Source organism: Taurulus bubalis, assembly GCF_910589615.1.
Source record: "Taurulus bubalis genome assembly, chromosome: 14".
NCBI lineage: Eukaryota > Metazoa > Chordata > Actinopteri > Perciformes > Cottidae > Taurulus > Taurulus bubalis.
Window position 1 is genome coordinate 14,941,187 of NC_136602.1, and position 12,680 is coordinate 14,953,866.

Consider the following 12,680-nt stretch of genomic DNA (forward strand, 5'->3'; position numbering starts at 1 on the left):
CGTATTGGATATGGCAGTTGGTATGGATTGTTCTGGTAATTTTTGTAAAGGAAAATGTGATCATTCAGTTATGTTTACTGTCAGAACAGGCTGACAAACTCTTGTTAAATATTATTAAATATTCACAATGTCTTTCATCTCTTTGCTTGGGATGATTAGCAGAATGGATGTGGTGTAAAACCACTGAACAGCTCTCCTCTGTCACTCAGAGAGAACTGGGAATAGAGTCAAGAAAGCCTGACATTCCTTCACAGGGTTTCATGCTGATGTTTGGAATATACTGTATATATTTTAAATTTATTGACATATATTACCTACATTGTGTCGATATTGGAGCGGACACAATGTAGAGCTAAAACATTTAAGCTGCAGCCACAGCTGTGTCGACCACCCACGAGAGGGTTTTTAATGTAATTTAAAATAACTCTCCACATTGTTTGGCATGTTGTTTTGCACTCATCCTTGTAACTACGAGCAATACTATAATAATAAAAACTACAGTTCTTGAAGCTGAGCATGGAAAAATATCAAAAAAGCGAACTTCTTATTTTCATGTTACAGTGCAATGTTGAACAGAGGTGTCATACCACTTCTTCCTGTCAGCAACGTTGCATTGGTGCAAACATGAAAGCGAATGCTTTTCCCATTCTGCTGTCCTCAGAACAGTGCTTGAGATGACAATAAGATTGGTGGGTTGAAAATAAGAGTGTGTGTGAGATGTAGAAGAGGCGAAAAATTTTAAAAAAAAGATGCTGTTGAGTCTGTGTTACAACGATATCAGGCAATTTGCATTTTCCCTGTGTGGTCATTGTTGCTTGGATTACTTACAGTTAAATACAACTACTGCCCTCCACTGCGTAGATGCTGACGGCAAGTTCAAGCAGCTGTATTCAATGTTGCCACCTCATCCAGGAAAGAAGGTATTCAATGCTCAAACAAGACTAGATGATGTCATGCAATCATTTGCATATGAATAAAACTGCTGAACCGATCAAGAATAAATAGAGGCAGAGCTCAGCAGCAGGCCCTCTCTCATTTCTCCCACTGGCTTACACAGGCTGTAAGCCTGCGTATGGAGACAGAGGATAAGCTGTGCATGGGAAAGCATTGTGATCAGACCTATTTGGATGAGACAAGCAAGTAGTGCAAATGCATGTGGATCAGGTTTACCATGTGGTACCAAATTTGTTGCAGAATTCTGAGAAGTCAACTGTTTTCCTAACTACAACTGTAATCAAAAAGAGCAGCAAGAGTAGCACAGAAAGCGGGTGTTCTGGTGGCCCTAAAGACAGAATTTCACATGGGGATATGTCTAAATTAATTTTCTAAATCTAGTGACAAGCATGGGACGTTAACAGAGGTCATTGCTTTTGATTATTAAATTATCTAATTTAGCTGTAACCATCTGACTCCAGTGGAGTTTCTACTATGCAGTTTATACACTGTACACATACACACAACATAAAGACATTTGCATACTTGTTGGTTGTGTGTCTAAGCTAGGATCTTTTGAAATGCTACAAGAAACCAATATTAGTTGGACACATTGATTTTGATATGGACATAAATTCTATTTATTGCTTTGACAAGCAAAATGGAAAATTATACTCAGTGAAGACAGCATTCTACACAATAATTTACTTGATTCTCTAATGTACTTAAATATTTAATTAGGTTAAATCTAAATTTTCTAATGAAAACTAGTTTTTAAAAATGGGACTATGAATTAATATTTAATAATTGGACTGCTGAATATTATTTAAAGTAATTTGAATGCTGTGGCGAAGTGTGCAGGTGTGTTTTATATTTTAATAGTCATGGATCCATTGATGGGGGTCATTGATCCATGTATTCTTAACAAGGCCTCATGCTGCATGAAATATCTTTTTATTTATTAAGGTATTGCACCATGTGCAATGCAACCCCTACTAGATCAAAATATTTTTTAAATAAGTAGAAGAAAAAAGACTTTCCTTCAGAAGGTGGAAAGTTTGTCTACTTTATGCAGTCAAGATCAGAGGATCTCATTCACTTACGGTAAACGTCCTGCAACCATTTGCTGAAATGGCCACTTTCCACAGCAGACTGAATATCAAAGGTTAATGATCCTAAATCTTTCTGTGAACGGTCTGCAAGTAATCTAAAAGGTGCCATGGATGGTAACAGATATTTGTTCCCATTTTTGCTTGGTCAAAAATAAAAATGTAGAGTTAGGTGATGATATATATATTTACAGTCTGACATACACTGAACTATCCTTTTAATTTTAGCATAACACTATTTGTTCGTGCTGACTTAAAGAAGGCAGAAGGAATGCTTATTTATTCTTGCATGATTGGAACTCAAATGTGATTTAAGTGATTTTTACAAGTGATTTACGTTAGTTTATTTTCAAAATATTGAAATAAGTTTCAGGGTCGCTGAATGTCTGATTGCTATTTCTGTGTATAATTTTCTTAAGGAAACAGCTGTTTCTACCCACCATGCCAAACCCAGCACTTGACACTTTTCTTTGTTTATGTGACTGACTTCTTGATGCAGGTCAGGGACCGCACTTTTCTGGAGGTGTGTGACGTACTGAGGCTGTCTGAGGGGCGGCGATGCAAAATATAAAAAGGGCACCAGCTGCACGTGGTGGGGCACCAGCATGCAGAAACTAAACGAGAGAGCACTTAATCACGTTTTTTCCACTAAAAGTGTATCCCACCCTCAACCCCCCATCGCCAGAGGTGCAGAAGGAACCAGGACATTACAGTTGGGAAATGTCTGATGTAGTGAGCTTTCATTGCACTTCTGTAGTACCATATAATTAATTATCTGATCAAGACTGATGAGGAGAGCTTCTGGACGGACAAGCTTTCACAGGGTTTTTATCAAAGACACCATGACATGTAACCTTGTTTGGAGATCCCATTGAACAAAATGAAAGTGGGAAGCAATGAGCACTGCACACTTTCAAAAGTATTTAAATCAGCGAATGTGCACACTTGTCTCTTTCTTTCAGGCAGATGCTTTTAGCACCCAGCTGTCAGAAGCCAACAATACTTTTTGCACCCAACCTGGGATCACATTAGATATTGTACCGTATATGTAGCCTACTGTAGACTATGTATATTTTTCCTTAACCTAATAAAGTAGTTTTGTTGCTTAAACCTCAACAAATTCTGACTGAAAAGCAAAAAAAAGCTAACTATTGTTAAATTAAGTTGCATATTCAGGCCAGGTGTAACTAGCTGAATAGCCACTGTGTGCAAATTCTCACCTGAGTGCAAATAGATCAAACATTTTTTCATGTTTTTTTTCTATTAAATCAATTCTTGTTTTTTGGCTTTTGAAGATTCATTCTTTACTTAATTGACATTTCCTACACATCCTACACAATATCATCCTGATCTATGACAACAAGGCTAAAAGTAAAAACCATGGCTATCATGTTCAAAACTAATTACAAAAAGTAGTTTTAAGACAATATTAGAGATAAGAGAGGAAAGTAGGAGACGTATCATACCGGATTGTGATTGGTGTCCATCTGTCATTATTGATGTTCTGGTGTGTAGCTACATTCACAACATGACTGCCACCACATCCAAGTTCAGCAACAGGGCGTCCATCTTGAAGGAACACATGAAGGAACTGATCCCCAAAGTTCTGCTGCTGAGCTGAAATGATAAGAAAACTGTTTAATTATGAGTCTCTGTTGCCGTACTGCCAAATTATAGATATATATTTTGTCAACAAAAATAGGAAATTACTTCAGGGGGAACTCTCAAGATACTGAACAGATATAAGGAGTCCCCTCGGTGTGTGTGAAATGAAATAATGTTCCAACAAGATAATGATGGAGACATGGTTCGACATTGTTTGACATAAGCATAGTGGTAAATAACTATATTATGCTCAGGGTAAATCCCAATCCATCTGTCCCACTAAGCAGCAAACATAAATGCTACATTGTACTAAAATGAGTGTAACTCAAAGGAACCTAGGCATACCCAGCTAGTAGAACCTGATTAATATCAGTGTGTTGACATCAGGACCATCATTGTTGTGATCAATAAAAAAAAAAAAAAAACAAGAGGGAGGTTTCCTGTCTGCCAACAAATGACACTGCACAGCAAAAGGGTATGAGTTTGCTAAGACAAGAGTTTACCAATACCGTATTCACATTGTTGTGAACTCCACATAATACACTAGTAGACGAACAGGGAACAAAGAGTGCAATGATTCCTCACTATAAGAATAATTCATAACACCGAACAGCCCCGGGTTATAAATCTTGATGGTCTAAGACTTAAAAAAAAGAAAAATTAAAGCATTCAACTTGGATCCATAACACCACCTGTGCAAACTGGCATGATGGACCACAAAGCAACCTTTGGACCTCAGTGTCAGACAGTCCTTCATGCACCAACCTGGTCCTCTCAGAATCCAAGCTACGAGAAGCTATCTTCGTCTGATAAAGCACTGACTATGATAATGGTTCACAGCACAATGCACCAGGACTGCACCAGTATGAGGATCAGTATGATTAATCATCTCTGCGTACCAACATGTCATCATGCGGTCTGGGGCTACTACCAAGTGGCAACCTCCGTTATAGAGACCAATTTTTCGGGAAGTGAACTTCTACGCTTAGTATTATTTAATGTATATGTTAGCAACCATCAACCAGGAACAACAAGACCACAGGGTTAGCGTTAGCTGGCTAGCAACACAGAGTAGCATATCGCCTAGCATTTTAGCCTGGACAGCCTTAGCTAGCTTGGTAGCATTGAGCTATGTGGGTTTGATTTAGCAACCGGGCTTCATTCGGCCCACTCGAGTCAGCCTAGCGAGCCACCCAATTTGGTCCACCCACTTTGGAGGATATGTCACTCTTACCTGTCTTAAAAACTTGAGAGCCCTGCTTCAAGTATGGCCTGTCTTGGGTTAGCAGGAGGCTGTTAGTGTTCTACCTTAAAAAGGGAAAGATCCACTTATGTCCACTTAAATAGACTTGTTCCAGTAGGGTGATGTGGTGACTGTGATCTGCTGATCTTGTCATTAAAGTGTCTTGCATCCCACAAGGGAGGTGAAGGGTATAAAGCAAGAGGCTTTCCGCCGAACAGAAGTTCTTTCCACCATGAATGACAGGTAGGTCTGATCCTGCCTGGCTACCAAGAGGATGGTCACCAGGTGCTGCTTGTGATGTTGCATTATTAGATATGCCACTTCTCAGACTCCACTACAGTCACAAATTGCGCAGTCTCTTGGAAGTGAGACAGTGCAGAGGGGGAGCAACAGACAGCAGCATCATTAATCCTTCCACATGGGATACACAGGTCTTCAGGAGGGAGGTAGAGACAGGGTGCACATTAGTCACTCCCGTCTGTCACAGAAGACATGCGAAGACAAGCAACATAGAAGTACAGCTATGTAAGGGAGACGAGATAATAGAGAGAGCTTGCAACTCTTGTGTCACTGTCCGGCAAGACATGGCTGTAGATCAGAAGACAGAACAGCAATACTGCCCTGTTAAAGACACTTAAAATGTTTCAGTGTTTTTTAATAAGACACATTTCACAGCTGGATTAGAGACATCGACAGGGAGCCAAAAATGCTGTGAGCACTACCGAGTGCCAACATTGACCCCTTGGATTTCAGTGACAATTGAGTCAGGCTTCAGTAAGAGGGTAGGCTGGTGGAACTCGCTGGGCATGGACAGCGGTGTGTGGGCTGCAGAGACGGCCTTCCCAATATGTGTGTGTGTGTGTGTGTGTGCGTGTGTGTGTGTGTGTGTGTGTGTGTGTGTGTGTGTGTGTGTGTGTGTGTGTGTGTGTGTGTGCGCCATCTCTCATGAAGTAATGGCATGGATGGAGGATTGGACACTCCAGGAAAACGGCGCAAAAGCTCTGCTTGTTGTTTCAGGGCTGCATAGCAGCCGATATGAGAGCTCTGAACAATTCCTCCAGGGCAAGAAGGGCATCCAGAAAATCCCTGTCTCTTTGTCAGAGGGAGGCTATGCTTAGCTTAATATGCTGCACTCTGATAATGCATTTTTTAAGCCGACTTGGAGGTCTTCCCTGTCTTACGACTCAACAGGGATGCACTTCACAGAGCCATATTACTAACCGCTGTTGCCGAATGGACCAAAGGAGAAATTATCTTGCTCAGATAATCCACTGTTTCCTCATGCGTATTCTCTGGAAGGGAAGGACTTCTATTATGTCACAAAATAGCAGCAACAGGAAGAAAGTAGGTACTCAAAGTTGCTGTGGGTGAAAATATATTTTCTAAATGTATTTATTTTCTTGCAGCATTTGGTTAGATTACATCCTACTTGAAGGGACAAGTAAAGGTTGAAGCTTGGAATATGCTCCCAGCAGGTCATATCATCCAGACACATTTGTTATCATAGTAACAAAATATAAAGACAAAAAAATGGATGTCCAAAATGTCCCTGCAACTGAACAAGTACACACAGATACGTGTTATTAATGTGAAACTGCAGTGGTAGGAAACAAGTTCTTAAAGAAGTTCAAAAACCTAAATGTAATGCTGAGTTATGTTTGCAATAATACCAAAAACTGCTCTCTGATAAAAAAAAACATTACATCAGAGGGTTCTCGTCAAAAGCCGATGAAAAAAATCCCTCTTGTCGGTTAACTATGCAAGACACTGGGCTGATTCCAGCTTGTTTGAAATGGCTTCACAAGAAAGACTACATTTTATCAGATCTCACAGTCCTAAGATCTCTGTATTCGCTTGCTGTTGATTTTCAAACTGATTGTAAAATGTAACCCCTTGTCTGTGGCCTTGCCCCACAGTACATCACCGACATGGAGGCCATTATGAGGACATCAGGACGTTAAGGTTATCTGGTACAGCCCACTTGTTTTTTTCTGGAATTCTCTAATAGAGCATTAAATATGCTGAATGGTTTAAATCACATTAAAAAAATGCTGATGACCTGAATGTTTTGGGGGGGGGCGGGGGGGGGGGGGGGAAGGCTAAATGTATCACACTTGTACTTGTACTGTTTCTTTGTCTACTTGCCTTAAAATTAAAAAAATTAAAAAAAAATTTTTTTAAAAACGCTGATGAGCCTTGTTTTTGTAATTGCTGTTTTTGATATAAAAAAAGAAAAAAAATAGTATTGTAGTGGACTACATTATATTGAAAAGTGCTTATTTTGTCCTCTGTATAGACAAACAGAACATGCATACATACATACATACATACATACATACATACATACATACATACATACGTACATACAAACAATATTAGAAACACCTCTCAGTATAATAAAGTCTAGTACAGCATCATCACTAAATGTTCTGATGCACTGTCTATGGCAAACAGCTTCAGAACATACATTTTTAAACCCTGTATTTGTAAATATAATACCATATGAGGGCTACTGAAAATCTCTAATATTTTTTTGTCTAGTTTTTGGCATGAAAGGAGGACATCTGATTATTCCTGCGAAACACAGCTTTATATACCAACTTTGACTTCCCTGTCTCAAACTATTATTTTTGACAGTCATTTTTCTGTTTGTTGTGGGTAAGAGAGATTTTTTTCAAAACATTGTTCAGGAAAGCTTGAAAACACAATGGAAACATGCGTCAAATGTTGTGTTGTACTGCAAACATATTATGACCACCAGAGACTGATTCTCGACATATAATCATCGATCATTATTATTGCTCGACTACCGCTACAGTAGAGACTTGAGAGTTAATGAATGCAGCAGCAAAGACAACGAAACTCACTGCAACAGTGAGTCTTTTCAAAGCAGTTGTTCCCACTAAGCACCATAACTCATTAGTTGACAATTATTATTTATTTACCATAGATTTCAATGTTGCCCCATCTTTTATTTTTCTATTTTTCTTCTGTGGGATATTGTTCCCTGCTGTCCCCATGGCCCTGTTACTCTGCACCGAGCCTAACAGAGCGTTCGTCCTTTTGTCAGTGCCTGTCACCCGTTCTCCCCCTTGCTCTCCCTCTCTCTCTTTCCACCTTCTTGTATTTCTCTTCTCGATCTGACAATTGAAGTCCAGAGGGAGACTTGCATGTTTGCTTCAGGGAGAGGTGTAAAGAAGGGAGTGGAGAATAAGGAGCAGGTCTGGCGAAGAGATTCTCTGCATCTCAATGCATGCCTTTTGGTTCTCTTCTGATTAACTTTGTCTGTTTGATCTCTGGAGTTTTCTTTTCCGTTCCTCTGATGTGAAAAAGATGGTGCACTATGAGGCAGGAAGCTTTACGAGATAAAAGGCACTGTGCCCTCTATATATGCTTTCTGAACATTCATCTCTTTTCATGACAAGGCTCTGCTCTCTGGCTTCCGTGTGCTGCAGCAGGGAAATATTGTAAATATGGTGCTGGATTAAAGAATAGTGGAGGTTTATTTGAACCAATTTAAAATCATGAATATGTTTTCTTATTTACTTTAGAGTTACATACAATCTAGGGATGATGGATGTCACAGCAGACATTATTTTTCAAACTAATCTACGGAGTAAATCTATGAAGACTTAGACAAGCAGTGATTTAAGATCAACGCGACCAGATAACGGGTGGCAGTGGAAATATGAGGCACCAATTTGACAGGGTACAGGTGAAGCGATTTTGATCTGATTCTAATTCACTTGACACATATCACATCTGAAAACTAACTCCAGGCATTTTTTCCCAATGTGAACTTCCTCTAGCCTAGCTCCACTGAGATGCTCGTCATCTCTTTTTGGTGATTTATCTCCAAAATAAAACTTCAATATGCAGGAAAAAATATTTTTAACTTTTCATTATTCTTAATAAATGTATGTATTAAATATCGTATCATTATACTATAAAAGTATATTGATAATGTCCATGTTTGTATTAGTACAGGTTTGAAAGGAAAATCAATTTCCCGCTGTTGGCTTTTCACATACTCTGCACACATGGGGATATGAACATTGCTAATGAGAACACTGAGGGAACAACTTGCATTGTTAGAACATCTTTCTTTTGGTGTATTTAGTTTTTCATGCTTTTAAAAGCTGTAAAGGTATCTTTAATCAAGCATTGAAAAGCATCTAAGAACATGACGGAGACATATGTATTCTTTTTGTCCATGTGATGTGCTGTCTTTTCAAAAACATTCCAACATAAATATTTCATATTATTATTATTAAGTACGGTGTAGTGTCCATTTGACAGTTTCAAGAATTTCCTGAATAATATCTCCTAAAATTTACAAAACTAGAACCACTAAATTCACCAGGCTAGTAGTGCAAATACACACAAACATGTCACTTGTCTTTAATTAAGCGCCTGTGTCAAAGGAGATACTGTTTGACTTCAAATGGATAGAACCATAGCTTATGTGTATTTAAGGCTCAGCTGACTGACCTTTCAAGTGCACCAAACTCATATAAAGCACTAATTTAGAGCCCTATTAGGTTTTGAGAGATGGCTAATTAATAGCTTCTTAAATACAAAGATTTAAGTCTTTGGTGGGACACTAAGGCACTTAGCAGCCATCATAGAAGGCCAATGTCAGCTCAGAGAAGGAAAGGTCAAGCTATTATTACTCCAAGGAATGCAATCGTTTACTGTTTTATGGCTAAGTTTGTTTTTTAACTTTGCAAGCTATTGATTAAACTATTGAATCCAGAAACTGGAGGGACTAGCAAATGTATTGTAAAAATGCAGATTGTACTAGCATCTATTATTTGAGAAATTGTTATATTGAATGAATTAAAATGACTTTGTAATTGCAAGCAGTGCCACATGTTTGGGTTTTTGAGGGGGCATTTAACACTTGGATGTGAGTGCAGATGCACCCTGTGGTACACTGCAATGTTTAATTGGTCTGTAAATGTAAAAAAAGGCCACAAACCTTCAGACAGTGTCACAGATAAGGGGTTGATTGAGGTTACACCAGCAAGATGAATGTAGCGCTGCCTGGGCCCGGTTTGTGGGGAATAAATCAACTGTGATCACCACACAATGCATTGTGGTCACAGTTGTGTTGGACCTGCACCCGGCTTGCTGTGGCGTCACATGGGGAACATCGATAACCTCACAAGGTCAAGGCGGCTGCAGTTTTTAGAGCGAAGTGCTGCAAAATTGCAGTCCGCCAAGACACACAGTTGGATGTTTTTTCAGAGTCATTAGAGGCCCCGCAGAACCAGACATTCTTGTATTGGCTTCACCTTTAAGGTGGCTGGTACTTAATATATGGATACATACAGATGTATAATGCACACAAAGCTAGATAAATGGAACTACGTTCTCATGGCTCAGCTTTTTCAAGCCCTACAACATTACAGACTCCTCTTCTCCCAAAACAATGCTCTATTGTTAAGAGGTCTACCCAGTGGCCGTCGGGCCTACCTATCCAAACCTCCTTCTGAAACAAAAGAGAGTTTCTATGCGTGTGTGCAGGTGTGGGAACAAAGAGGCGGCAAGAGGTAGATGTAGAATGTAGAGCTCACGGTTGATGTTAAGGGTCAGTCCAATTCTCGGCCCCAATGTGACCGACCAGCTCTTTCCTTCTTCTGAGGATTCCTTTGTTCACTTTTAGGAATCAGCTCAGATCATCAGCAGCGGAAAAATATAACAGCAGCTGTCCGCAGGAGGGGAGGCTATCCGTAGTCCTTCGCCAGAGCATTGTGTACTTTCTTTCCCTTCTCTTCCACTCTCACATGACCTTTAGTTGTGGTTGAAAGCCTTTTTGAAAAAGGATGAATGTCCGTAACTAAATAAATGGACCCAGGTGTATCTTAGGTGTCAGCCACATGAGAAAACTGGTTAAATTATCTTTATAAAAAAAAAATGTGTTTCCTTGCCTTTCTGCTGTAGCCTTGGAAACACAGTACTCATCTTTGTGCCCCACAATTTGCTGCAACAACAATAGATGACTCATGGTGCTGGTGTCCCGAGGTGACTTTCTATCAGTCCAGTGATTTTATTTTGAATATGAATATTTGGCATTGATATGTGCAAGTGTTTTATAATACATCACCACAAGCAGTTGCTGCACTCTTTTTCTCATCCTTTGTGTCATCATGCGCTTCATGGTGTTATCGAACGGCTCAGTTCAGACTTCATTTTGCGTTTTATTTTTTTACCCTTCCTCCTCCCTTTTCTATGACACCAAAATTGTTGCCAAGCATCCATCTGGCTACCACTCAGAAACAACATTGTGTTTTCAAAATAATAAGAGGCTGATACAAGGCCCACACTGATGCATCCTTTCTACATTATTAGTGATCTAAAAACAGAAGAGGTTGAATGAAATAATAACAGTGTTAACAAGCATGACGGTAACAATAGGGGAAGAACATGTCACTAATTTAAAACTTGTCTAAACGGCATTATGAAGCATAGACTATCCATATTATTTTGAGGGGCTTACATCACAACATAAATAATATTTGTACTCAATATGACATTGGGTGATCTGTTCAGCCCACAGTTTTTTTGAACGAACAATTATCCACTGAAATCATCAACCATCGTACAACATAGTTTGATGATTTTGAAAATGTGCTTATTTATTTCCTTGTCAAGAGTTAGAGTTAGTTAGAGAACATTACAATTATTTATGAGTTTGACTGTGGTATCGATCTTCTCATTTAACAAAAGTTAACCAAAATGTTGAACTATCACTTATACAAATTGAAGGAGTATCTTCCTTGGTCCTTTAGTAGCTGGTATTGGATCATAGAGCATTTCCAGTTTGTCAACACTCCCACAAATACCTGGATTACCATCAATAAATTGCATGAATGTGATCTTGTTTAGTTTTTGTTCTTGTCTAGTTTGGACTTTACTAATAAGGATACAAATTATAAATGTGACGGATTATAGAAGATTATAGTTATAGAATAACCTGTACACCTCTAATATAGCAGATACCGATCACAATGAACATTTATCCCTCATACACGGCACAGCAGCACCATGTTAGCCACTAAAACCATCATCATAGGAGATGATGGTTTTCATTGTAGGCTAGAAAGATAATCCATGTGCACTCTAAAGGACACACGTTAAAAAAAAAAGACGTTCGAAAAGGTATTAAAAAAAGAGCCTATTTTCCAACCTTTATCTATACTTGCTTTCCCAGCATTGCAGTTCTTTTAAATGTTTGCTTTAAAAAGAGACTGTACTCACTGTAAAGGATGGTGCCCTGTGTAGATCTTGTTTTCACCGTCAAGTAGAGAATAACAGTGGTGTCCTTGACAGTAGCAGGGAGATTATTACTGGCGCCAGAAGGCTGGAGAAGAGATGAAACAGGCAGCAGCTCCAAATAAGATGTGCCATCGAGTGAGGGTATGTATACCGTAGTATCTGCAAAGTAAAACACAAATACAAATTGATGAAATGCATTTAAATAAAGCGAGAAAGGTGAGTGGAATCCTGATATTCCTTATAAAATGCATGCAAAGGAAGGACAAATTGAGTAAAAGCAACACCCCACGGTGCTTTTGTTAGTCAACAGAACAGCAAGAATTGTCTGGCATGTACTCTCGCAGCAGTGATAGCCTGCCTGTGAGCAGAGTCAGCAGGGCCCTGTCAGTTATTTCCCACTGGATGAAAAGGGGTATGACTTGAAGGAGAGGCGGTGGCGGTACCCGCTCAGGTCATCAACTCAACAAGCCAATGATGATCTGCTGGCTTTTACAAAAAGGACACTGTAT

At 39.2% G+C, this 12,680-nt stretch overlaps 1 protein-coding gene across 1 annotated transcript in view; it reads right to left on the reverse strand.

Moving 5' to 3' along the window:
* The window catches only part of eys (eyes shut homolog), a gene marked incomplete at both ends in the record, with an annotated part of 160,841 nt that overhangs the window by 38,316 nt on the left and 109,845 nt on the right, over window positions 1-12,680 (reverse strand). The window contains 2 exons of the mRNA XM_079229546.1: window positions 3,509-3,659; window positions 12,154-12,330. Coding sequence (XP_079085672.1) covers window positions 3,509-3,659; window positions 12,154-12,330 — 328 coding nt within the window. The remainder of the gene's footprint in view (window positions 1-3,508; window positions 3,660-12,153; window positions 12,331-12,680) is intronic.